Source organism: Peromyscus maniculatus, chromosome 4 (genome assembly GCF_049852395.1).
Source record: "Peromyscus maniculatus bairdii isolate BWxNUB_F1_BW_parent chromosome 4, HU_Pman_BW_mat_3.1, whole genome shotgun sequence".
Classification (NCBI taxonomy): Eukaryota; Metazoa; Chordata; class Mammalia; order Rodentia; family Cricetidae; genus Peromyscus; species Peromyscus maniculatus.
This window is the reverse complement of record NC_134855.1, coordinates 38,350,166-38,377,617: the sequence shown is the minus strand read 5'-3', so window position 1 is coordinate 38,377,617 and position 27,452 is coordinate 38,350,166. Positions and strand designations below refer to the sequence as shown.

The 27,452-nt window shown below is 41.5% G+C and overlaps 1 protein-coding gene across 1 annotated transcript in view; it reads left to right on the top strand.

The window, feature by feature from the left end:
* Positions 1-27,452, top strand: part of Pla2r1 (phospholipase A2 receptor 1) — a 128,441-nt gene that overhangs the window by 32,397 nt on the left and 68,592 nt on the right. The window contains exons 4-9 of the mRNA XM_042275349.2: positions 818-991; positions 7,929-8,042; positions 8,636-8,776; positions 17,557-17,751; positions 20,334-20,491; positions 24,838-24,936. Of these exons, the coding sequence (XP_042131283.1) occupies positions 818-991; positions 7,929-8,042; positions 8,636-8,776; positions 17,557-17,751; positions 20,334-20,491; positions 24,838-24,936 (881 nt within the window). The remainder of the gene's footprint in view (positions 1-817; positions 992-7,928; positions 8,043-8,635; positions 8,777-17,556; positions 17,752-20,333; positions 20,492-24,837; positions 24,937-27,452) is intronic.

The window sequence follows — 27,452 nt, the reverse complement described above, 5'->3', positions numbered from 1 at the left end:
ACAGTCTAAACTGTAGCATATTGCTTCTCTATCTTCTACATTTTGTAATTGTATGACTGAGTTTGAGTTCTAGAATTAGTTCACCTTGGGGTTTGGTTTAAAATTGTAGCAAAAGCACCCAACTAGGCCTTTGTTTTCTGTCATTTCAATTAACTTCAGATTCAGATCCACGTTCATACTCTATTAAGTTACTTTTAAGCATACTATGAAATCTTTGACCAATGTCTTACAAATGGATTTTGTTTCTATGCCTCTTCTCTGAAGAACTACTTAAAATTAGTATCATCATCCCTATACCTGATGACAACATGTATTCATTCTGGACACATATGTGTTCATTCTGGACACATATGTGTTCATTCTGGACACATATGTCTACTTATCACTTTCACTCCATTTTGGCAGTTTGGTATTAGAGGAAAAAGGTTTTTGGAATAGTATTAAGGTCTATCCCAAGTAAATATTTAATTCTCATGTTTAATGTAAAGTTTCTAATGCTTGCTTATTAAAGAATCAATATATTATTTTCATAAATACTTCATTTCCATTTCTTTCTCTTAAAACAAATTTCTCTTATTTCCTTGAAAGTATCAAAGATTCTTTACTGATCATTTCTTGAGTTACCTTAGTAGGTACATTTTTAAAAAGTTTAACCATAAGTTATCACTGGAACAGCAGTGCATATTTCACATAAAGACCGAGTCAAGACACTGAAGGTTTAGAGGTTGCGAGCTGGAATCATATTATTTAAATTCATCTTAGAAATATTAGATATCACTAATAGCACAGAGAAGTTTCTAATGAATTTTGCTTTCAGCCTCCACAGATGTATTTTGTGATGCTGTGTGGTACAAGGACTTCTATTCACGCATTTGCTACCAATTCAACCTGCTTTCATCTCTCTCTTGGAATAAGGCACATTCTTCATGTCAGATGCAAGGAGGTGCTTTGTTAAGTTTTACAGATGAAAATGAAGAAAAATTCATAAGGAGTAAGTATGGGAATGTGCTGTGAATGATTGTTTGATAAATAAAACACTGATTGGCCAATAGCCAGGCAGGAAGTATAGGCGGGACTAGAGAGAGGAGAAAGGAAAGTACAAGAAGGCAGGAAGGAAAGACCATCCAGGGAGCATCATGTAGAGGCAACAGGTAAAGCCACGGAACACGTGACGACATATAGAGTAACAAAATTGGGCTTAGTATAAGAGTAAGAGCTAGACAATGGTAGGCCTGAGCTAATGGCTGAGTAGTTTAAATAATATAAGTTTGTATGTTTATTTTATAAGTGAGCTCCGGGACTGGCGGGTTTGGCGGGAGCTGGAGAGAAACTCTCCAGCTACAGGAATGGTGAACACTAATGTTGATGCAATAAAATGGCTATTGTGAGCAATTCTGTCTGTGGATACAAAAAAAAAAAAAATCCTTAAAAATATTTTTCTTTTCTTAATATAGCCCAAATTTTAATTCTGAATTTTTAAAATGGTTTTTTTTCAGTGTGTATATGTCTGTATGCATGCACACAAATATCAGAGGACATTTATTTTTACAGGCGTCAGTTCTCTCCTAGTATGTGGGTCTGGGGATCAAACTCAGGTTTTCAGGCTTAGTGGCAAGTGCCCTACTCACTGAGCCATCTCAGCACCCTTCTAATCCTGAATTTTATTTTACTTTTTTCCTTTTTCAAGACAGGGTTCCTCTGTGTACCCTGGCTGTCCTCGGACTCACTCTATAGACCAGGCTGGCCTCAAACTCAGAGATCCATGTAGGTGGAGCTTTCCTGTCCTGTAGTCACTTTCAAATAAACACACTGAGGCTTATATTAATTATAAATGCTTATCCAATAGCTCAGGCTTATTACTGACTAGCTCTTACATTTTAATCTAGCCCATATTCCCTATTTATGCTCTGCTATGTGGCGGTACCTTTATTAGCATGGCATGTTCATTTCCTGCTCCCTCTGCATCTGGCTGGTGACTACAGACTCCTTCCTTCTTCCTCCCAGCATTAGTATGGCTCTCCTGCCTAACCTTATTCTATTCAGCTATTAGCCAGTCAGCTTCTTTATTAAACCAATCACAACAACATATATTCACACAGTGTAAAGGAATATTCCACAGCAGATCCACCTGCCTCTGCCTCCTGAGTGCTGGGATTAAAGGCATGTAACACCACAGCCCAGCTCTGAAATTTTATATAAATACTGTGCCATTCTCTTTGGCTCCTACTCATGTCTTAGTTTTCCCCTTGGGGAAGAGAATTTGAAGCTATAGAGTGTGACCCAGGTGAGCTGCAACTCTGACAAGTGGATCAGAGGGGCTCCTAAAGTTAAGAGTCTTGTCATCTGCAGAATTTAGACATTCAGTTTCACTGGTAAATAACTCAAAGGTCTATTTGTTAATAGCTTATCCATCATTCATGGTGTACAGGCCCATCACAAAACCTTTGGTAAATACCAAAACTTTAATACTAGTGGGAAAATGAAAAATACCATCATGCTAACTAACAGTGTAAGACAATAATATTTCCAAGTGCCAGCAGTGATGGGGATGGCGGAACAGCTTTACTTTGTTCCCACAGCAGGCTAAAGTGGTCTCTTTCCCTTAGAGACCTCCATTCAGGCAAAATTGGGATTTGTGGCTTTGACAAAGAAAATAATTTTATGGATCCCCAATATTATAGAGATGGATATCTATTAAAAGACACTCTAACATAGATCTTAAGATATAGGGTCAAAACAAAGTATAGAAGTGGCCGTTCCTAGTATGTTTTGAGTCTGGAATGTGCTGTTTGGGGGGACAGAATTCCTATGGTGTTTCAGACTGCTAACTGTAAGGCATGACTTGAGACATCAGTAAATCAGACTTTATGGAAACATCCTTCTAGATAAGCTATGTATTGTTTTATCTGATCCAAGAATGGTGTGTGGACAATGCTATGGGATTTTTATCTTTATTTCTAATAATACTTATTTTAATAAGCATCACATGGATCTTTAGCCAGAAAACAGAAACAAAGAAACCATGATGAAATGCAAGCTGTGTTTACCAAGGCAGAACAGACAAGGAATAAGTCAGGGAAATTCACCAGCAATACTTTAAATTGGGTCCCAGACAAGCCCCCATTGGAAACATATGTCAATGGTGATAAGCACAAAAACACAGCTATACTCCACCCCCCATATCAGTCTGAAGGGTTTCCTATCTGTTAGGAACCTCTATTGACAAGCAGAGTTTGTTGTTCAGTTGGGGAAAAAAGAATTTAAGGGTAAACCATTATGAAGAAGAATTAGAAATTTATTAAATGAGATTTTTAACATGATCTTAAAAACAGGGGTTAATAGACAAGTACTCAAGAAAGAATGAGGCAGACCCAAACATAGGTATCAGCTTCTTAAGATAGGGTCTATCTAGGTGTTTTTACAATGATATTTGTAGAATTTTTGGTGGTCTCAAGTTACATCTCTAAAGGTTGCTCAGAAACCATTCTTCCCCCATTTTTAAACATTTCTCAGAGATATAGTTTACACTAATGCTAAAAATTAAAGATTTTTCTTCTAAACGAAGGTATCAGGTGATTTATGAAGGGTGTTGTTTAGATTTAGAAATGGGAGGAGAATTCAAAATGCTCCAAGTTACTCATAATTTTAGGCTAAAGTATGCACAATATGTTTCTTATCTTGGACAAGACAGCATTAGAAAAAATACATATTGTCTCTGTAAGCAGTACTGGCCCTGTCAGTGGCCAGTGGCACCTGAAGCTTCCTGACTCCATCAGCAGGACAGGTAAGCCAAACTGGGCATGGAAGGCCTGGTTCTTGTTTTTGTTTTTTCATGTTTCCCTCCTGTGTGCCAAACATTTTCCATATCTTTCTATCCTGCCTCAAACAGAACGGTGACAATGAGCTGGAACTTGGTTCCCTCTGTCATCCAACCCTCCTCTTCTTCCTTTTTGATCAAATCCATTCATGGACCTTTGAACGGTTCTTTGGGGCCTGACAAGGCAGTTCACTGGGCAGAGGTGCTTGTGCACAAGCCTGAGGACCCCGGTTCAATCCTCGGGTCCCCCGATGAGGCAGGAGGGGACCAAGTCCGAGAGCTGCCCTCCGCACATTCACCATTGCATGCATGTACCTATGCACACATATTAATAATCTTTTGATTTTAAAAATTAATTTGGAAACATTAAGAACTATCACACTAGTTAATTTTATTTAGTTTCTGACACAATTTTTTTTTCTCAAATTTTACTTCATCTGTAGTTTTAGAATTTGAAATTCAACCATATAGGAAAAAAAGCAAATGGGGGAGAAAGTCTGCCATACTTCTACAATTCAGCCTTAATCATGTCCTGCAAAAGCAGGTAAATACATGTGTTCAGACAGAACGGTCTAACCTGCTTTCCATCGCTGTGATAAATACCATAACCAAGAGTCACTTGGGGAAAGAAGGGTTTATTGGTTTACTTCTTTGTACACTTCCAGAGAATAGTCAACCCTGAGGGAAGTCAGGGCAGGAACTGAAGCACAGGCAATGGAGGAATTCTGCTAACCAGTCCTGCTTAGACTGCTTTCACATGCAGCGGAGGACCATCTGCCCAGGGATGGCACCAGCCACAGTGGGCTGGGCCCTCCCAGTCAATCATTAATCAAGACAGTGCCCCCACAGACTTGCCTACGGGCCAATCTGACGGCAGAATTTTCTCAATTGAGATTCCCTCTTTCCAGATGACTCTAGCTTGTGTCAAGTTGACAACCACAACAACAACAACAAACCTAGCCAGCAGTGTCCATAGAAATTGGTGCTGTGTGAAACACAGATGCTGCTGTGCAGTGCGTAGATGCAAGGAAGAGAGAGACTTGTCTGTGTTTGAATCCTCCCGTGACCACCTACTGGCAGGGTTACTCAAGAAGTGGCTGAGCCTCTCTTGATGCTTCCGTTTTCCCCTCTATCAAGGGGAAATAATGATAGTAGCTTTGTGATGATGTACATTGCATCTTATAAGGCAGGGGGAGACTCAGGAAAGTGTCTGACACGCATAACAAGTTGTCTAGGTTCACCAATTGACGCTACTACACAACTTTGTAATCTGTTCATTCAATTTACCTGCATGTGTTCATGTCTATAAAGATGTATATATAGTTCTGCATTGTAGGATGCGTGTGAGTATCTGTGTGTGTGTGTGCCTGTGTGCATTTGTTGTATGTGTGGCTTATGTTTATGAGTGTGCAGATGCATGTGTTCCTGCACACCCAGTTGGAGGGCAAGACAAGATGTCAGGTGTCTTTCTGTATTACCCTCTGCCTTATTCATAGGTTAGCTGGCCAGTGAGCTTCTGGAGTCTTCCTGTCTTTGCCTCCAAATGTTGAGGTGACAGGCATCCAAGTGACATCCAGCTTTTTAATGTGGGTGCTGGGGATTTGAACTCAGGCTCTCGTGCTTGCAGAGTGGGCGCTCTTACCCCTGAGGCATCCTTTCAGCCCTACATCTTGTTGCTCCATTTTGTTACACAAAAACAATTGGTTGCATAGTAGTGTAGCTTTGTAGTAACATATTAACTTGCCATTGAAATAGGCAGATGAAGTTGTTTTGACATTTGCTTGTTGCCTACCAACCCCCCATAGACCTTCCTGCAGTGCCCCAGTTACTTTTTCTGTGTTCATGGAATGAGAGTCACTGGAAGGAAGAAGAAGCAGATTTACAGCTTTACAAAGCCGGAGATGCCTCCCAGAAGGATGGTGATAAATGGATGCATGGTGCATGCTCTTCCTTCCCCCACACAGCTCTGCACAAGTGGAGAATTATCATCAAAACTAATTTGAGTGAATCTTATTGGAGTAAAATACCAATTTCCAAAATCATTACTAATGTGTAATGGGTCTTATGCAAAAGCTTGCACACCATTTATGAATTATGGTTGTTATCTATCTTAACTGCCGTGGTCTCTCATGGGAGAATTTTGTACCTATTCATCAGGCTTGAATAGCAATTTTAAAAAATAAGATCTGTCACTGGATTTTATTTAAACATTTCAAGTCTATAATTAGGCTTTGGGGATTGTTTGGGAAAATAGAAGTCTATTCATAGACAGAAATTGTCCTAACCAAAGTATTTTCAGTGATGAGACAAGTCTAACATCTCTTGCTAGTCACTGGTGAATGAAAATTGTGAGATAAAGAATTATCTAGGCTGTCACAAATGACAAGAAACACCCAAAGGACTTTAGTTTCAAGTTTGTATTTATGTGTTAAGGGTAAATTTAGTTATAAAGGTAAATAGATTAAGTGGGGTTGTGGGGTTGGTTTTTTTTTTGGGGGGGGGGGTGGTGATGTGTGTGTGTGTGTGTGTGTGTGTGTGTGTGTGTGTGTGTATGAGAGAGACAGAGAGAGAACTTTTAAACATGAATTACAAATTGCATGATGTTTTCATGCGCTTTAGTAAACAAAATTGCACACTTTTGAACGTGGAGTAATTCCAAGAGTAATTAGTATTTGAATTAGGTCATTTAAAATACCACTTATCACTTTGCCTGGGTATGAAATATAGAAATTTCTCCCTGTCTTGTCAGGGAGCCTTCCAACCCACCTCTCCTGTCCTCATGGGAAGGTTAACCAATTTAATCCAACAGTACCATTGAAAGCAGGAAGCAGATGGACATCAGGAAGAGACTGGGCACAGTGCCACAAAAACTTGGATATGTTCGTGTACAATATGCTCTATTTAGTGATAAAGCACCTTCTGTTTTTGTAAGTGTCTGGCTTCCTCCGGCTTCCACTGTTGTACTGAAATGTCCAGTCATTGAGGATCAGCAGATTTATATGTGAACACACGGAGTCCTTACCCTGTTCATCACACAAGCTGCGGCCCAAGCTGAGGAGCTCGTGAGAATTAAGGGGAATGCAATTAACAACTGTTGTGAAACTATAGGAGGGAAGGAAGCCCAGAGAACATTCTCTGTATAACCTGCCTATAAGCTCAGGCTAGGTCCCTGCATTGAGAGAGACAGAGATAGAGAAAAACACACACAGAGAGACAGAAACGCAGAGAGACACAGACAGAAACAAAGACAGACAGATGAGACAGAGAGGAAGAGGAGGAGGAAAGGAAGTGAATGCATTGTTCTGAAGCACTCGAACAGGAGAAAACAGTGCTCTCCTTTACAGAAGAAATGGCAAGATGGTAATAGCTGAGGGAGCCACAAAATTAGCCGTTGTCACTAATAGTCATTGGCGTGGGTTGTTCCCCAACCCCAATTTTATTGTACAAAGCCGCTCATGTTCATACTTTAAAAAAATGTTTTTCAACTTAGGCACACTAAGAGAAAAACCACAATCACACAATTTCTACAGGCACACTTTTCTGTGCAAGCATGTCAGTCATGTTTATTTACAGTATCCATTGCACAAACATGGTTGGACTAACTGGTGAGTTGCTTCAGTACCGTGGTTAGAAGCAGAGACTTAATAATAAGCACAGAACCACAAAACCCTCTTCTCAAGGGTGTGGAGTCCTGGCCTGGGTCCCCACTGCTGAGACTTCAGCTCACCTAAGTGTGTTGTAACTGCTTCCGTTTACTCTCTGGTGGGGGCCCTGGACATCTCCACCATCTAAAACTGTGTGAGCTGGGGGAAATGGGAGAGCCTCGCATGCTGAACAGGGCACCTTTGGACAGACCGGAACTGGGCATTCTTATTGCTGTCAGGGGGTCTTCAGAAGCTTGCTGGGGAGTGCAGGTGGCCAAACCCTGCCTTGTCACACTGAAGCCCCAGCATGAGGGTCATAACACCCCTTTTTATCATGGGCTGGCGTTAACTATGGCTTGACGACATGAAGAAATAGCAATTTGAGAAAGTAACAGAGTGCCGAGTTTGACTTTCACTGTGTTCTGCCTATTCTCTTTTCTGTTCAAATACCATGATTTTCTTTTCAGAGCAGCTGATCAAGGAAGCAGGGGAAGTGTGGATTGGTTTGAATCAGCTGGATGAACAGGCTGGCTGGCAGTGGTCTGATGGAACAGCACTCAGCTACCTGAACTGGAGCCCAGGTACCCACAGCATCTCATTTACCTTCAACATGCTGGGCTATATTGCAGGCTTAATCATAGCAGTCCTACAAGAAAAACATCTTACTCTGCAAGTGGTTCAGATAATTTTTTTCCTTAGGTCAGGGTCTTCTATGCTGTCCAAGCAAGCCTGAAGCTCTCAATCCTCCTGCCTCAGTCTCTCAAGTGCTGGGATATAGGTGTATGCCACCACACCTGGTAGTTTATAAATATTGTTTTAATCTTACTGACTTTCTATAAGGCAAGCTTTGCATAAGGCAGAACCCAGAAAGATAATAAGTCTATTTAACTAACCCTGAAGCAGAATTGGGGGGCAGAGATAGACTGCTGTTTTCAAAACAGTAACAAATTGAAAAATATTCCTCTACTCTAAAATAACAAAAGTGGCTCTTCAGCCATCTTTGGCATGCCTAGACTTGAACTTGGAAATCACAGATAATCATAACAAATGTCCTGTAGGGAGCGCTACTTGAGGACTAACTCTAAGGGCTTTAGGCTTTAAGGCTAACTTAAGGGCAGTCTTTAAGGGCTAATTTCTGTGCTGAAACTACATTTCCATGCATATTAATTTTCAGAGATAAATGCTGGGCCGTTTGTTGAGTATCGCTGTGGAACACTGAAATTTGCCTCAACTGCCTGGAGGAGCAGGGACTGTGAGTCCCCCTTGCCATACGTGTGCAAACGATATTGGAACCACACTGCTCACGAAGTACGCGGTAAGTGCTCCTTCAGTCTGCTTCGGGTGTTCACATGCCCGCTCCACACATTAAAATTTCTCCGTGTTTGCTAATAATGGGGACTTAGCAAAATTGGGTTTTTGGTTATATAAATAAAAATATATAAGTGATCCCTGCCGTCCTAAAGCACCCTGACTACAACAGAGGCACTTCCTCAGAACTACGACAAGATAACATGAGCCAAGCAAACGTTTCTTCCCTTTCTATTAAAAGAGCTTCGCACTTCGCCATTCCACATTAGAAAACCAAAGTATGGTTCCTCTTGTAGTTTTGAGTTTTGTTTGTGGGATTCCTCACACTTAAAGACAAAAGAAAAATAACTTAATAGTACTTTTTTATTATGTTGATTTTCTTTTTTGTTCACTTTTGGACATAACCATGCATAATTATGAAGTACAATGAGTTTTGATCCATATATGTGTTGTGCAATGAACAGCATATCTATTACTTCAAACATTATCATTTCTTGGTGGCAAGACCATTCAAACTCCTCTCTATTGGTTGTCTGAACATTACAATTCACTGTTTAAACTCTGGTCACCTGATATACAACAGAAGCATCCTGACTCCAGCCTTATACAATAGTATTTCAGGAAATTTCTACCACATTTCACATTTCATATTAGTAACACACTTTCCCCAATAAAATACTGAGCAAAATCTGGGTTATAATTAAGACTCAAATAATATCTAGTTATAATCTAGTATAGTATAATCTAGTCCAATTCTATCATTTTCACTGTTTTTTATTCATCTGCATGTATGAATGTGTGCATTATGTATGTGGCAACAGTGTCCAGTGTATGTACAAGGTATATGAATGTGGTGTATATGCACATATGTATGGGTGTGCATACCCATGTGAACAGCCTGAGGCCAGAGGAGAACATCAGCACCATTTATTGAAAAGACTTTTTTTCTTCAGTCCCTGTTCTTATGACTTTTTTGTTTTGTTTTGTTTTGTTTTTTTGAGACCGAGTTTCTCTGTGTAACAGCCATGGCTGTCCTGGAACTTGCTTTTTGTAGACCAGGCTGGCCTTGAACTCACAGAGATCCCACTTGCCTCTGCCTCCTGAGTGCTGGGATTAAAGATGTGTGCCACCACTAGGCTGTTCTTATGACTTTTGTTGAAGATCAACTTTTGTTGAAGACCTTTCTGTCTAGTCATTTAGCTCTGTTCTGCCAGCCCACTCCCAACACAGAGACTTAGTTTAATTATAAATGCTCAGTCTATAGCTTAGACCTGTTACTAACTAGTTCTTACAACTTAAATTAACTTATATTTCTTATCTATGTTCTGCCACGTGGCAGTAACTTTTTTCAGCATGGCATATTTATTTCCTGCTTCCTCTGTATCTGGCTGGTGATCCCTGTGACTTTGCCCTTCTTCTTCCCAGTGTCCTCTCCTGCCTAACCTCTTCCTGCCTAACTATTGACCAGTCAGCCTTTTAGTAAACCAATCAGAAGGTGCCTTGGCAAAGACACATCTTCACAGTGTACAAAAAATATTATTCTGTAACATCATTTGCTGTAATGCATAGGCTCACTTCTCAGTTCTCTATACTGTTCCACTAGTCAATATGTCTGTCTTTACGCCAATCCCATAATCTTTTGAATACTAGAGTTTTGTAGCATGTTCCAAAGTCAAATAGTCTAACACCTTCTGTTTTTTTTTTCCTTGCCTAAGGTGATTTTGACTATTTGAGGGATTTATAGTTCTAGATAAAATTGAGGCAATACCAGTTGCCTCTGCTGGCCACACTTACCTTTGCATTCTATGATGTGGGTAAATAGTCTCACCCTCCTGAGACGCCTGATGATACCCCCTGGGGTGGCTAATGTTTCACCTGAGGGTTGTCCTCAGGTGCAAGAAGCAACCACAGCACTGAGATAAGTACAGGCAGAAAATCCATCTTCACACTCAAGACTTTCTGAGTATTGTCTTAGTTTGGTTTTTACCCTGTGACAAAATACCATAAATTTGTTTTTTACCCTGTAACAAAATACCATGACCAAGGTGTGGCAGAATGGCTGAGAGCTCTTGATCCCACTGAGAATAATGAGAGGCTTCAAAACCTCAGAGCCCACCCCCAGTGAAATACCTCCTCCAACAAAACCACACCTACCAATCCTTCCCAAACAGTTCCACCAACTGGGCACCAAGCATTCAAACATATAAGCCTATAGGGGTCATTCTCATTCAAACCACCACAGTGTTACTGATCTTGCTGGCAGGATGGTATGGTAGGTATCACACACACACACCTTTAGAACTTCAGAATTCTCTGATTCTACCCAAGTGAATGACAGGTGGTTTCAGAGCTCAGAGTTATCAACATCAAGGCTTATTCTCAGTTAAGCTGTTTGGTTGCTTTGGGTTTTTTGTTTTGTTTTGTTTTGTTTTTTGCCTTTTTTCCCCTTGACTTTTTCCTTCACCAGCTTTCACAGAGGTATCCTTTAGTTCACCATCTTAACCAAAAGTTAATGTCTTCCTTTCCATCTCTGGTTTTACTTGAGTCTTTCTGTTTTTAACTAGTCTTTAGTTTTTTCTAACTAAGGGTTTGTCAATTGCATTTGAAGAACTCTTGCACATTGTTTCAGTGACCTTTTATATTTTTTCATCTCCATTTTATTCATTTTGACTCTAATCTTTATTATTTATTTCTGTCTGCTAATTTGGAGTTTGGTTTGTTCTTGTTTTTCTGGCCCCTTGAGGTGCAGCACTGAACTGTCTGCATCTTTTCTATCATTTATGTGTAAGGGATGGTTGCTAAGTACTTCCCCGTTAACACTCCCTTGGCTTTAGCCCATAAATTTTGACATGTTGTGTCTCTATTCGCACCCATTTCAAAGGGATTTTTAAAATTTCTTCTCAATTTATTGGCTGCTCCAAAGTAAATCATTTAACTTCCATGTGCCAGCGTAGCTTCCCCTTTCTTGTTTCTGACTTCTATAGTTTTATTGCATTGTGCTGAAAAAATAGTCAATGTGATCTTCAGTGTTTGTCAGTTTGTTGAGACTTGTCTTGTGGCCAGGCACATTATCTGTCCTGGAGGAGAATTTGTTCTGATGAGGGGAAATGTGACTTGGGCAGCTGGTGGAATGCTCTGTAGATTTCTGTAGGACTATTTGGCCAGGGGTGCAATTGGACTCTGCAGTTGCTTGTTTGGTTTTACCATGTGGACTGGACAGTCTGTGCGTCACTAGATATGAGGTGCAACTTTCCGACCCCTGCTGCAGTGGCGTCTCTCTCTCCCTTCACGCCCAGTAATATTTGCTTTGTGTATTTTGTTTTCAAGCTTAATGAGCTTTTTTAAAGCAGCTGTTTTAGCTGGGCGATGGTGGCACATGCCTGTAATCCCACACAAGGGAAGCAGAGGCAGGCAGATCTCTGTGAGTTCCAGTCCAGCCTGGTCTACAAAGAGAGTTCCCGGACATGTAGGAATGTCACACAGAGAAAACCTGTCTCAAGAAACCAAACAATAACCACAACAACCAAAAAAGTAGCCACTGTTTTAAATACTATGGTGGCTCTCCCAGACTAGTTACTAGCTGGTCCTCTTCTAGAACTTTCTTTGAGTGGTAGATGCAGGCATGGTTTTCTGAACACTCCCAGTATTTACTGTCATGCTGTAGCATCTGGCCGTCAATGGACTGGCTGTTTATTTTACTTTTCCCTAATCTGACTTTGTCATGTCCTTCTTCCTAGAAATGCTAACCTGGATGCTGGTTTCTTGCCTCTAGTATGTCAGCACCAGATGATGCTCAAGTCCAGTTTGCCAAGAGCTTGGTATTGATACACAGTCACAATTACAGTATTAGAGAGCAATCCAAACCAAGTTTTCCCCAACTACAGTTAGTATGTTGTTCAAAAAAAAAAAAAAAAAAAAAAAACTAGAAGAGCATCTAGAGAGAGAGAAGTCTGTCCCCACAAGCCTTCCCGGGGAGGCAGCATAGACCCAGAAGCATCATTCACTTACTAACCTGTAGATGTAACCAACCATCTTATTAAATAAGAAACACAGAACCAATGCAAAGAAGAAGGCTGAGAGATCAGAGCTAAGAGCCTTACCCGTCTGCTGCAGCTAGCCTCTTAAGCCAAAAGACCTCTCCAAAAGAGACCTACTTCCTGTCTGTTTGTCTTTATATAGACTTTCTGTTCTGCCTTCTCATTGGTTGTAAACCCAACCACATGACTGCCTCATTACTGCCTGTCTGTACAGCCCTCCAGGTCTTCTATGGTATTGAGATTAAAGCCGTATGTCTCCAATGCTGGCTGTATCCTTGACCACACAGAGATCTACCTAGCTCTGCCTACCAAGTGCTGGGATTAAAGGTGTGGCGCCATGAACGCCCAGCTCTGCTATGGCTTGCTATTAGCTCTGACCCCCAGGCAACTTTGTTTATTAACATACAAATAAAATCACATTTCAGTACAATTAAAATATCACCATATTTCCCCTTTTCTATTTTAATAAAAAGAAAAAAGGAAAAAGGTTATAACTAACATAAGAAAAACTATATACAAAAGTACAATAACTATATACTATATATACAAGTAATAAATACCTAAACAATGTCTAGTCCATTTGTATTTGACAAATTCAGAGAAAATAATTCCATTATCTATCCTATTTTGGTAAGTCCAAAATGTACCTGATTCACTTTCTATCCTAATTAATCTTCAACTATAACTAACTAATCTTCAACTCCCTCAGAGACCCAAGAAGGAAATAATATTAGCTAACAAAAATAAAAACAGGAAGTGCATGCAAGCAACTTCCAAAAAATTTGTGAGTTGACAGAAACAGCCTGGACAGTCACCTGAGGTTTCTCCGCAGTGTTGGGGCATCATCTTCAGCCTATAGGCTAAGCATATCTGACAGACTCATTTGTGAAGTTGGATGTACACAAGGTCAACAGTTCAATCTCACATTGGGTGAGAGCAGTCCATGTACCAGAAACACCTGAATTCCACTAGTGTCATGTCATGATTCAGGATTTTAAATTCTGGAAATTGTTGATGGTTTTTTAATTTAGCTGTCCATTCTTCTTGACTGTGTATATATGGCTTCATCTCAGCATCCCATTCTTCTCCACATCCCTCTATTAAATGCCAGTCTACTATTGAGAGGTGTGAGCTTAGTTACTCTTCAAGAATAACTGTTTCAGCTGCTGTTCCATTGCACATCAGAAGCCATCGGCCCACTGCCTGTTCAGCTGCCTTCGAAGAAAAGGGTACTGTACCTTTTCCGGATTGCGAAGGCCACTTCAGGGATGGTGCTATATTGTCCTGGCCTCAGAAGATGCCTTTTGATAAAGCCATAACCACACTTGTTTTGGCAAGAATCAGTAGTCCTTTGTTTCGTGTCCTGTCTGTCCTGTTTGTCAGCAATTGATTCGAGGATACTTTGTTGTCCAGTGGCTAACTTTTGCCACAATGAAAGTTAACTCCATTTACAGTTTCTTCAATGCCCATATTTTCTCTGAAGTAGACTGGTACTGCCAGGAGCCGACATGTCTCACAGTCATAACAAAAAAGAAAATTTTTCTAAGTTATTAAAACATTTTAAATGCCATATTCTGTAGATCTCTGAAGTGTTTGAAGATGACCTGTCTATCTAAAATATATCTGCTCAATCTTGAAAACATACCTAATATGACTACAAGTTCTATTGTAATGTCTAACTACTAACTTTCATTTCTTTATATCCTAATAGTTGGTAATAATAACATTCAAGGATCAGAAAATTGCATTACATTGTTAAATGAACAGTATAAGTACAATTAGAAATATACATATAGCATTTTCTAACAATATCAATTTCAATATATATATAATTTGTATACAATATAAAACAATCCAATCCAATGTAAAGCATTTAAAACTAGTAATTGTCTTTTCCTTTTCTTTTTTCTTTTTTTTTTAAAACAAGAACCTTAAATCTAATCTCCTTTGCTTAGCCTTTTTCCTAACCCTTGACAACAACTTATAACCAACCCCTGTAAACAATGAAAATTATCACAGACCCAAAACCCATTAAAAAGCCCAAAAAACCACCTGCCCCACACCACCTCTTTGGGAATGTGGGCATCGTATTCTTAAAATTGCTTCCTGTTGGGTATGGGTGAAGTTATCTTTATACTGAAAGAAAAAATTTAGGTTAATTGTCAAATTCTAGGAAAGGTAACTATATCCTTCGTTATCCAGTCTGTGTATAATGCCAAAGTTCAGGGTTTATCTCAAGTCCTTATTCAAGTAGTCTTTGAGACTGGATCATCTTAGCTAGTCATCTCAAAATTGCTCTGAGCACTTTGTAGTTCAAAGCTGATCTGTAGATGATGTTTGTCAGCTTAGTGATATTATTATTGTCCACGTGGAATTATTGTTGAGGGGCCCCATCTTCTTCCTGGAGACTTCAGTTGATGTTAGGCCTGACCGTGATTTCCTACAGAAAACTGATAAGAGACTCGAACATATATATGCAGCTAATTGAAGCCTTTTTTCTTTCTAGAATTAGTTAATACTCTATATAACCATTCTTATCTTAACAAAGTTTTAAATGTATATATATATGTATATATATATTAATCTTGTAAATTTTGATATAAAATTTATACTTTAAGAAAAATTTAAAGAATCAGAATAGAATCAAAGAGTTGAGATTAGTAATAGAATAGTCCCTTAATTAATTTGGCTTTTTTCCTGTCCCATAGCAGACGATGGCTCTTTTCTTCTGGCATGATACAGGGAGTTTGCATTTTCCTTTTAACAACATGCTTGAGTTTAAAGAAGGAGAGAGCCATTCTCCAACTCCAAAGTCAGCTTTAAATTTTAATTGAACTGGGACTATTAGAAGACCAATAGTGTTAGGTCAATAGGCCATTTTACTCTTGTTTCCTGGGATAGATGATTTGTCCTTTTTCCTCAGTTGTCTCATTTGTTCAGTGTTCTTCAGATTCCTTAGCCTTCATTCTCCTAAAAGACAAAAACCAAAACCTTTCCCCAAGACTAATTTTGGGGATGTTCCTTTTTGGCAAGTTATTATATGATTAAATGAAAAGGCATGTGTTACTGATACAAGTTAGTTTAAAATGGATGTTCATGCTGGTTGATGAACCATCACCTCCTCTAATTAAGAGGTCTCTCTTGTTCAAATCGAACCTTTATCAATTTTGATGGTACCCACAGCTTATCTTCTCCTGTAGAAACAAAAGCAAAACCTCGTCCCCAAGGTAACACTAACCCACTGTCCGACATGGAAGGACTCTGCCCTGTTCTGGGCCGTCATCAGGAATGGGCCTATGTCATGTCTATGGCCACCAGGCTGGGCTCCAATTTAAAGACCTGTGCTAGCATTCACCCCCTGATTCGCCCACAGTTAATAGCTTTGAGGCAGGAGTTGCAGGGCTCTGGCTAGCATTGAGTTTCATCATAGGAGGCCTGGTGCTGGGTCTCCCATCGAAGACTACACTTAATTCTGCCTTCCTTCCCTAAGTCAGAGGGGTCTCTGTGCTGTGCCCCCTGGGGGTGGAGGAGGGATGAAAGGGAAGACATAGGGACCTGTCCTTCCTGCTCTCTTCATTGTCTTATCATTTTGTTAGACTAAAGGGGGCCACGGTAGCATCCTATCTGCTATTCTTAGCTCTTCTGAAGAAAGTTAGGTGAGAATCGAGGGAGACGGTTTCTTTTTTACTGTTGGAGAGGGGAGACTGAACCCATAGTCGGCACGTTAGACAAGCACTCTTCCAGTCCTTAACAGCATCTCACCCAGCCTCTCGGGGTTCAACCTCTCAGATCTTACCACCATCTCCATCTCAGAAACTCCTCTTTTAGCCTTTTTCTTACACTGGGAGTGAAGTTTAGAATAATTTGTTTGTTTGTTTTGTTTTGTTTAGGTTAATAACCATTAAATATCTAAATGTTCTAGCATTCTCTATGATTCTAATTGCTGTCAGAGGCCTAAAAGTAATTTTGAAAGAATGAATTGTTTCTCAAAGAGGTAATGAAATCATATCTAACTAAACTAGGGCCTAAGGGAAACACTTGCTACCAATTAATAAAATACACCCAAAATGCAATCACCAACCAGGGACAAAGGTCGCCCAAAAAATGAGAGCTGAAACCTGACCTGCACACCACCACCTTCTCAAATGTCTAAAGCTTCATGGCAGTTGACCCTGGGAAACCTAATCCAGGGTTCACGTCCACCCAGTGTGACACCACAGACAATTCAGTGACCTCGGGGGACAGTAGTGGAGCTTCGTCATCCTTGTTCTAAAGGAAGTAAACAGAAGTTGAGGCTCTTTTAACTCGAGGATAAGTGTCTGCTCTACCTACCTACTATCTACCTACCTTTCCAATATAAAGTCCTTAGAATACCTTTTAAATTATGGTCCATAACAGTACTTTCACAATATCAAAACATTTTTAAGTCAGCTGACTAGTTACATTACATTCTCTCTCTCTCTCTCTCTCTCTCTCTCTCTCTCTCTCTCTCTCGTGTGTGTGTGTGTGTGTGTGTGTGTGTGTGTGTGTGTGTGTGTGTGTGACCAATGCTTGTATAACCCAGAAAAGGGCTCCAGATCCTCTAGAACTGGAATTACAGATGACTATAAGTCACCACGTGGATGCTAGGAATTAATTTTGTGTTTTACTTATACTAAAAGTAATCAAACTGGTGGCAATTTGTATAAAGGATGTCAAATAATTTTGGAAGTAATTGTGCCAATGATGTTCTTTGTGTTGATTTATAAAGAAAAAGATTCTTGGAAATACCATGCCACTCACTGTGATCCTGGCTGGAGTCCCTTCAATCGTAAATGCTACAAACTTCAGAAAGAAGAAAAGACCTGGCGTGAGGCTCTGTATTCTTGCCAGTCTAATGACAGCATGTTGATGGATGTGACTTCATTAGCAGAGGTGGAGTTTCTTATAAACCTCCTTGGGGATGGTGAGCACCCAAGACCTTTGATTTAAGACCTATGAAATAGCATGTTACTACTTTTTAATTAGAGTTCAAAACTATTTAAAAGTGATTGTTTGTAATATATATGTATGGTGTATATATAATATATGTGAGTAGATATGAAATATATATATTCAGAATTTCTAAAAAAAAAGTCCAGAAACACAACGCACTGGATTTTTATGTCATATATTCAGAAGCTATGCAACATATTCACATTTTGCCCAGTAGATTAAATATATATATTTTTAAATCTTAAGTGGTAATAACTGACCAGGGGTTGCGGGGTGGGGGGGGGCCAATCCCAATTGGTGCATATTCAACCCATACACCTAAGGCTCTGGAAATTTTATGGAAGACAGAACAGAAAGACTGTGAGAGCCAGAGGACCAGGATGCCTGCTGTGAGATAGAATCTTCTAGACATACTAGAGAAGTGGCACCCATGAAATCTTAACCATGCAGTTTACGAAACAAGACCTGCATAATGACAGCACCATTGACATGCAGACACAGATAGGGGACATCTCACAGGGCCCTGCCCCTAGAGCTACAGCCAGTTCATGGCTACAAAGAGAGAAGAGTCAGTTTTCTCCAGGGACGAGCCACCTGATAGGTTATTTCAATCCCAAGTGGTCATCCCTAAACACACATACACACGAGCAACACTAACTGGACTCAATAGATTATGCACACATATATGTAACAACATAATTAAAGAAGGGATCATGAGTTTGGGAGGGAGTACAATGGGTCACAGAATGGAGAAGGAGAAGAAGGGATAGAAATGATGTAAACACACTACATTCTCAAAAAAATAAAACTTTAAATTAAAAAAATCTTAAGGAGTAGAAGTCATAAAAGTCATTCCTTGGCAGATGGTGGTGGCTCACACCTCTAATCCCAGCACAGGTAGAGGCAGGTGGATCTCTGTGAGTTCGAGGCCATCCTGGTCTACAGAGTGAGTTTCAGGACAGCCAGGGGTACACAGAGAGAGACACCCTGTCTTAAAAAATTAAGTTGTAGAATATTATTTTAAGATGCATTACATTTGTTTATGCTGTGGAACATTTGTTTAATGATGCAAAGATGTGTTGTGTTCTTGTATGTTGTATTTGTTTAAGTCTGTGAGGCTGTGTTACTTTGCCTGTCTAAAACATCTAATTGGCCTAATAAAGAGCTGAACAGCCAATATCAAGGCAGGAGAAAGGATTGGCGGGGCTGGCAGGCAGAGAGAGTATATAGAAGGAGAAATCTGAGAAGAGGAAGAAAGAGCAAGAGAGAGAAGGAGAAGTGGACACAAGGGGGCCAGCCACGGAGTAAGAGTGAAAATAAGATATACAGAAGTAAGAGAAAGGTAATAGCCCAGAGGCAAAAGGTAGACAGGATAATTTAAGAAATGCTGGCAAGAAACAAGCCAAGCTAAGGCTGGATATTTATAATTAAGAATAAGCCTCCATGTGTAACTTATTTGGGAGCTGTGTGGCAGGGGGCCCCTAAAAGAGAAAAAGCAACCAACAACAACAAAAAGGAACGAAGGAAGGGAGGGAGGGAGGGAGGGAGGGAGGGAGGGAGGGAGGAAAACTCATTCCTTAGAATTTCCATCAAACCCTAAACCTGTAAATCAGCTTCATGGCCACTGGATAGCCACAGTATGCTATTCTCTCATAAAGGGAATTTCTTCAGTAAATGATTTAAATAACTTCATTAGGCTTGGTGGCTTTCAGGCTGTGTGTCATGCTCAGAGGTTCCGGTTCCTGGGCCTCCCATCTTCAGTTCTTCAGAGCAAGCCTGGCCCTTGACATACATCAGCCATGAAGTCTTCCTGAAAATCCTGGAAATGATTGAGTTCAGTTTCCGGTGTTTAAAAATAAAAAACGAAACCAAAAACATCCCTGGGCTCTAGGCAGTGACCTTTGCAATGTTAGGTTTTAGTCTGCAAACACAAATACTTCTATGTCCTTTTCCCTAATCCTTTGCATTTGGGATTAAAAGAATCCTGCAGCGTCCCCTGTATCAACAAGGACACTTGAAAGTCTCTCTGCTACCTAGCGTTTCTCACTGCATCCCGGCTGTGAGGCTTCGTTTGTTTTTCCAGCAACCCCACTGTTCTGTGTTAGCGCCTGGGAGAGCTTCTGCTTGTTTTATTGTGAGGGGCTGAGGGGGAGCGAGAGCAGAAAAACATTCAACTTAAACTACCGTTAAAAGAGTTCTATTGTTGGTGATGCTTTAATGATTTCCTTTCAAAATCCAATTAACCTCTTAGTTTTTCTTTTCCTTAGGCAAAAGCAAAACTAGACATTTCAGGTCGCTTTGAACAGAGTGGAGACTTGCCCTGGCCAGCGCTTGTCATGGGTTTCGCTCACACTCTGCCTTACTTGGAAGGCCTATACTGAGTAAACCTGGATATTGGGGGGAAAGAGGTCTAGACAGGTATTTCATAGATTCAAACAAGATTTATCACATAAAGAAATGAATCACACATGAGAAGGTATAGCTTACTGATAGCGTGTGCCATCAAAATATGCAAATAGTATCTTATAAATAATTTTCATCTATTTCTTACAGAAAATGCATCAGAAACATGGATTGGTTTGAGTAGCAATAAAGTTCCAGTTTCCTTTGGCTGGTCCAGTGGTTCCTCTGTCATCCTCACTAACTGGCACCCTCTTGAGCCTCGGATTTTCCCAAAGAGAAGCCAGCTGTGTGTCGCAGCAGAGCAATCTGTAAGTTGATTCATTTGATTAGTTTTGTGGCACTGATAGTGAGAACCACATAAGCCAGAGTCTCATGTCATGGGAGAGACCAAGAGAGGTGGTCCCTGTTCCTCGTGGGGCTTCCTTTCACATGGGAAGGACGACGGTCCTTACTCTGAGGAAAGAGGGGCAGAACTGGGGTTAGAGCAGGGGTTCAGACAGGACAGGGGTGGGAAGCCTCTTTCAACAGATGATCTTTAAGCTAGACCTTCAAAAACAGAAACCCTTACACAACCGAGGAAACCCATTCCAAGAAAAATGCAAAGGCAGACAAATGCTTGCCTTCTTCAGTAGCCAAACACATGACCAGTAGTAAGGAGGTGATGAATGGGACAAAGGGAGTACGAAAACACTGGTTACAAACCAAGGTGGAGGAGCCATTGGAGCGGGACACAGTGGGAAAATCTGTCCTGAAAAATAACCGTGGTCAGAACATACAGAATGGATCGGAGAGGACAAAATAGAGAGAGAGAGAAATTAGTGTCTGTTCTGTGGGGGGCCTAGGGTGGAGGCTATGCAGAGGAGAGGAGAAAAGAGGAGAGGGGAGGGGGAGGGGAGGGGAGGAGAGGGGAGGGGAGGAGAGGGGAGGGGAGGGGAGGGGAGGGGGAGGGGAGGGGAGGAGAGGAGAGGGGAGGGGGAGGGGAGGGGAGGAGAGGAGAGGAGAGGGGAGGGGGAGGGGAGGAGAGGACAGGGGAGAGGAGAGGGGAGGAGAGGAGAGGGGAGGGGAGAGGGGAGGGGACGGGAGAAGGGAAGAGAAGGGAAGAGAAGAGAAGAGGTCATGGTGTTTCAAATAACAAGATTCATGGTTAACTAAATTAAATATGGAGGGTCAGAAGCAAGTTTTTTTACTTGAACAAATACCATTTGGCAGACGGTGGGGCCAACCATACTGGTGCAGAGATGAAGAAGATAAAGGCTGGAGGGCACTGGAGAGCCATAGTTTCAAAGCTCCATTAGCTGATTAAGACGAAAACGGTTGTGCAAACCTCTTTGAAGACTAAGGATCAATGGCAAATCTCAGCCTCACAGGGATGGAATGGAGCCAGTGACTTTAGCACGCTGCATATTCCTGTGTGCCCATCCCCCACTTCTCTGAGACACCAGATTATGCAGAATTAGTTGAAGTCCAAACCATCTGAATAGTTGATTAAACACGTTACACAAACATCCTCTCTCTGCTCACATAGCTGTTGGAAGCACTGGCTGGGTTTAAGGAGGCTGGAGGACTTGATAGGTGTCCCCATTCTTTCCAGCCACATGATGCTGTGTCAGGATCCCGCAAGAAACAGCTCATTAAATGCTACTTAAGTAGCTTGACAAAGTAATTGTGCCAACCAAACATGAAAAAATTTCAAAGCACTTACTTTTGTGACATGTTTCACTTTTGTATCTTTTGAGGCTTGCAGAAACATGTGCATTCATAATTACACACGCTACCAATGTGTGTCTGAGTGGCATTCGAGGAGGAAGCAGCGGTGGGCTCTTTAGATGTCTGTCGTGGATCCAGCTCTGCAGAAACCCAGCACAGTTACAGGAGCTGATGGTTTCTTGAGTCACTGGTTTTTGTATATAATTAAGATGACCTCCATTTCCTATTGCCTGGTGTGACCATTTCACTTATCATATTTATAGAACGAAAGCTAACATTTGGATAGGGATTGTTTTAATTAGTGTATCTTCATTGTACACGGTAATGGGGTTATAATGACATTTTTGTTCAAGCATATCATAAATTTTGGCCATATTCAGCCCTCTTTACCCTTCAATCTCCCTCCTCCTGTCATTGGTTCTCTCCCTCTTCCCCAACAGCCCCCATCTCATGAATGAGCACATGCCTGAGTGTGTGTGTGTGTGTGTGTGTGTATAAAGCCTAGGTCCCACATATGAGAGAAACATGGCATAGTTGTCATTGTGTCTGGCTTATTTTAATTATGTTCTCTAATTTCTGAATAGGTGTTTAAGAAAACAAAGACAGATACTGATATTAGTGCTGGCTAGTCTTTTATGTCAACTTGACACAAACTAGAGTCATCTGAGAGGAAGGAACCTCAACTGAGAAGATGCCTCCAAAAGATCAGGTTGTGAGCAAGTCTGTAGGGCATTTCCTTAAATAATGATTGATAGAAGAGGGCCAAGCCCATTGTGGGTGGGGCCACCCCTGGGCTGTGGTCCTGGGTTCTATAAGAAAGCAGGCTGAGCAAGCCACCATGAGCAAGCCAGTAAACACCTCCATGGCCTCTGCATCATCTCCCGCCTCCAGGTTCCTGCCCTGTTTAGTTCCTGTCCTGACTTCCTTGATGATGAACAGTGATGTGGAAGTGTGAGCCAAATAAACCCTTTCCTCCTCAAGTTGCTCCTGGTCATGGTATTTCATCATAGTTGTAGTAGCCGTAATTAAGACAATATTGTTGCATGGATCAGAACAGTGCTGTTCTGAGAGATTTTGTAGGACCCCTTTTTTGTAGCTTATTAACTCCTTAGACAACAAGTATATGGAACATTGAAATTAACATTTACTTCCATCAAGCAGATCTCAGTATGAATATAATAATTATTATATTAATAAATAATTGTTATCATTAATTTTACTTAAATAGTGCTATCACCAAAATTTGAAGGTGAGAACTATTCATTCACTCATCCTCCCAACAGCTACAAAGCACCTGCAATATGCCTAACACTGTCCTATAGCATGATAATGTTCTGGAACATTCCATGGGGGAGACACACAGTGCTGCTCTTACTAGTGAAAATGTCAGTGTGGTATTTCCCTGAAGGCCATTGAAGGATTCCATATTCCCCTAAAATCCCAAATATCAAAATACCACCTGAAGTTTGAACTGAGTATTTTTCATCTAAGGATCTGTTTTGTGTTAAGATTTAAAAGTAATGTGGGAAAATAATATTTAGCCTGTTAGCTATTTTTTTTGTTTGTTTGTTTGTTTTTGTTTTTTGAGACAGGGTTTCTCTGTGTAGCTTTGCGCCTTTCTTGGAACTCACTTTGGAGACCAGGCTGGCCTCGAACTCACAGAGATCCGCCTGCCTTTGCCTCCCGAGTGCTGGGATTAAAGGCATGTGCCACCACTGCCTGGCTGTCTGTTAGCTATTTTATCAATAGCAGTAAAAGATCTGAGAGTTGCCTTAGGCCAGTGGTTCTCATCCTTCTTAAGGCTGCAACCCTTTGTAATACAGTTCCTCATGCTGTGGTAACCCCTAACCATAAAATTTATTTTCATTGCTACTTCAAAACTGTAATTTTGCTACTGTTATGAATCATAATGTAAATATCTGAAATACGGGAAATCTGATATGGGTAGGAGGGTCATTCAACCACCAGAGGTTGAGAACCACCGTTTAGGCAAAAGTAAGAGAAAACCTAAAGGTGTCTGTATATGAGCAGGAAGCTGGGCTGGGGAGATGCTTCGGTGGATAGAAAGTACCCTCAACAAGCGTGAGGACCTGAGTTTGGATCTCTAAGGCACATGTGAAACCTGGGGAGGAGGGAGGACACAGGCAGATTCCTAGAGCAAGCTGGCAAGTGGGTTAGCTCCAGGCTCAAGGAGAGACCTTGTCTCAAAAAATAAAGTGGAGAGCAGTTGAAAATGGCGTTGGATCGCTTCTTGGCCTTTTGGCTAAGATCAAGTGAGAATGGCGTTCGATGTCAACTTCTGGTTTACACACACACACACACACACACACACACACACACACACACACACACACACACGCTCACCCCCCCCACACACACACACACATATCTGCATAGACATGAGCGCACACACATCAAAAAAGGAAGAAAGGGAAGGGGAGAAGGAGGGGGGGCAGGAAGGAAGGAAAGAAAGCTGGGTCTGAGCCTGTCTATACTTCTAGCCCTAGTGCTTGGGAAGCTGTAGCAGAAAGATTGCTGGACTGAAGCAAATGGAAGCTGTACAGTGAGTTCTAGGCCAGCCTGGAACTGCACAGTGAGACCCACTCTCAAAAACATAAAAATATTTGATTAATTAAAGAGAAAGCAGAGTGAGGAAGGACATTGGAGTGGAACATGAATTTTGATCCTGAGGGTGACTGGTGGTAGCTTCCGGATATTTCCAGAAGCAACCAAATTCCTCCTCACTCAGGTCCACCCGGCTCTGGACTGCATTCCCGCAGTCACAGGCAGAGAGCAGTCGTCACCAGGCTTTTGTGTGACCAGGCAGGGTTCTGGACCGCCACCCCACTGGGAACACTTGCTGTCCACAGCTCGGCTCATGACTAACGTGCTGCCCATCAACATCCCCAGAGTCCACTCGCTCATCCTGTGTCACTTTTCCCGTTAGGAAGGACGCTGGAAAGTGAAAGCCTGCGAAGAAACACTCTTCTACATTTGCCAAAGAGCAGGGCAGGTCCTTGCTGATGAGGAATCAGAGTGTCACGAAGTAAGTATGGCCAACGCTGCAACAGGGTCCCAGGACTTCAGAACTAGAAGGATGTGCCCACCGTGGATCAAAGGGGATCCCTCTGAGTGGGAATCTCCCCCTGACTAGTCAGATGTCAGCGGGGGCACAGAAAGCCTTCTAGCCCTCAGAAGGATGTCTTACTGTGTAATTTGACCCAAAACAACTTAAAAAAAAAAAAAAAAAGATACAAATGTAAGTGATCAGTCGGACATGGTGGCACACGCCTTAATCCCAGCACTCCAGAGACAGAGGCAGGCAGGTATCTGTAAGTTCAAGACCAATCTGTTCTACAAAGCGAGTTCCAGGACATCTAGGACTGTTACACAGAGAAATGCTGTCTCAAAAAAAAAAAAAAAAAAAAAAAAAAAAACACCAAAAAAAAGTATAAACAGTCCCATTATTCCTTCTATAAAAAGCATGGTGAACGCTTGACCCCATCTCACATGTGGTCCTCACAGTCAGTTCTCGAGTGGGATGCCAGGGAGTGTGGGCGCATTTTTCCTTCTTTGGAGACAGGGTCCAAGCATCTGCTGCCAGGACCCTGCCTTCCTTTCGCCCTTCTCAGCCTTAAATATCGTCATGAATACATCGAGGAGGGAAGTGTGCGCATGGCATATTTGTTACTTGGGGAAAAGACGGTAAAGCTGTGTTTAGTGTAAGCGACAAGGTGTTTTTACATGCTTTAAATAAGCGCTATTACTTTAGCTTTAAATCTAAAAGGCAGAATATCGTGCTTCAAGTTTCTTTAACGCATTTAGTATTTTGCAGTAAAGTTTTGTGAAATCCGTCAGTGTTAGCATCTGTTCCTCTGTCTCTCTTTGCCCAGCCGCTTCTTGTTCTCTCTCTCTCTCTCTCTCTCTCTCTCTCTCTCTCTCTCTCTCTCTCTCTCTCTCTCTCTCTCTCTCTCTCTGGCTGGCTGTATTCTAGAATGATACAGGCATTGTTTTATGAAATTCTACTAATTTTCTCCCCTAAGCCACCCATTGACAGTCCAACTGAGGAGTGATCCATTTCTGCAGAAGCTCTGCTTTCCTTGTTAATCAATGTGTATACACATGAGCGACCCTGCCCCCTCCAGCCACGGCTGACACACCACTAGATATTCCATCCAAGGATTGCAATTCCTGAGTCAGTCCTAGCTGCCCACCGACCTAAAATCTACCTTTCTGTGGCTTTCAAGACAAGCCAGCGGGGCTGTGAGAGCATAGCACAAGTACCCAAGGTGCCCTTTGCACGCCTCTTTTCAGCTTCCTCTTCCAGCCGGGATCACCAGGATTTAAAGGTTTCATGTCCAGAGATGATTCTTGAGGTTTACAGCAAACTTCCCATTCATTTTATTTTGTATCAGTCTATAAAAATGGTTCCCCGATGCTCTTTTCTTTTAGCTCATCGCTGCTACCTTACCTTCATCACAATGGCTACACTTGAAAGCTCTAGCGCAGGGCTTCAAAGGCCGTAGCCTGGGGGAATTCTGTTCCCCGAGACAATGGCTCTGTTGCTGCTGCTAACACAGCTGTAACTAAATCTCTATCATCCCAATAAAACTTGAGATTCAAAGGCTAGGGTGAAAACCTACCAGCTCAGAGAGTTAGAGCAGCAAACGGAACTTCCCCTCTTCACTGGTGTCCAAGAAGCCTCTCTGCTTCCACGCTACCCCAACTAAAAACCCCACTCTATGCTCCTCCCTGCTACTTCCTGTCAACTACTTCCTAACCCAGCCTCTCTGAGCCCAGGTTAATTTTATTTAATTAATGCACATGCACTACATCTTTACGCAGTTAAACAAATGCCGCATGAGCAAATGTAACACATCTTTGCCTAGTTAAACAAGTATTCCACAGCAGTTGCTTCAGTAAAACTCTCTAGATAACCATACATGTGTAGTTAATTCATAGCATGAGTGCTGAAGCCAGGCATGTACTATAATGCCAATACTCAAGAGACTGGGGAAGATCATGAACTTGAGACCAGCCTGCACTCCACAGCAAGCTTCGGGCTAGCCTGTGCTATATAGTGAGCCCTTGTCTAAAAATAAATAAATAACCTTGATAACCTCAAAGAGAAAAGAGTGATTTTTATTTCCCACTGAGTCATTTTGGGGTGTTGGACAGTGTGAGCAATCCTTCCATCTGTTATGCCCAGATTGAGGGGACCCCTCAAAGGCCACCCTAGAGACTGAATCCATACGCAAAAGTAAAGAAAGAGCCTTTATTCAAGTTCAAGCTTGGATTCTGCATCTGTGTAGCACAGCAGTGAGAGCAGAGCCCTGAGCCCAGTCAGGGTGGGGTTTTTATCATAGCAGAGGTTGGGGTGAGGGGATTTCCAGGGTTCAGGACCCTAACTGGCTGACATTTGTCTAGGGGTGTCTTGGCCAAAGAGAATAGGTGTGTGCTGGGCTAAGGGACATCTGGTGATCTTATCTATAATGGTTGGAATGTTAGGTATTTTTGCCTTGGATGCTGATTGGCCTGTTCCGGGGTGGTACTAGTTTATGG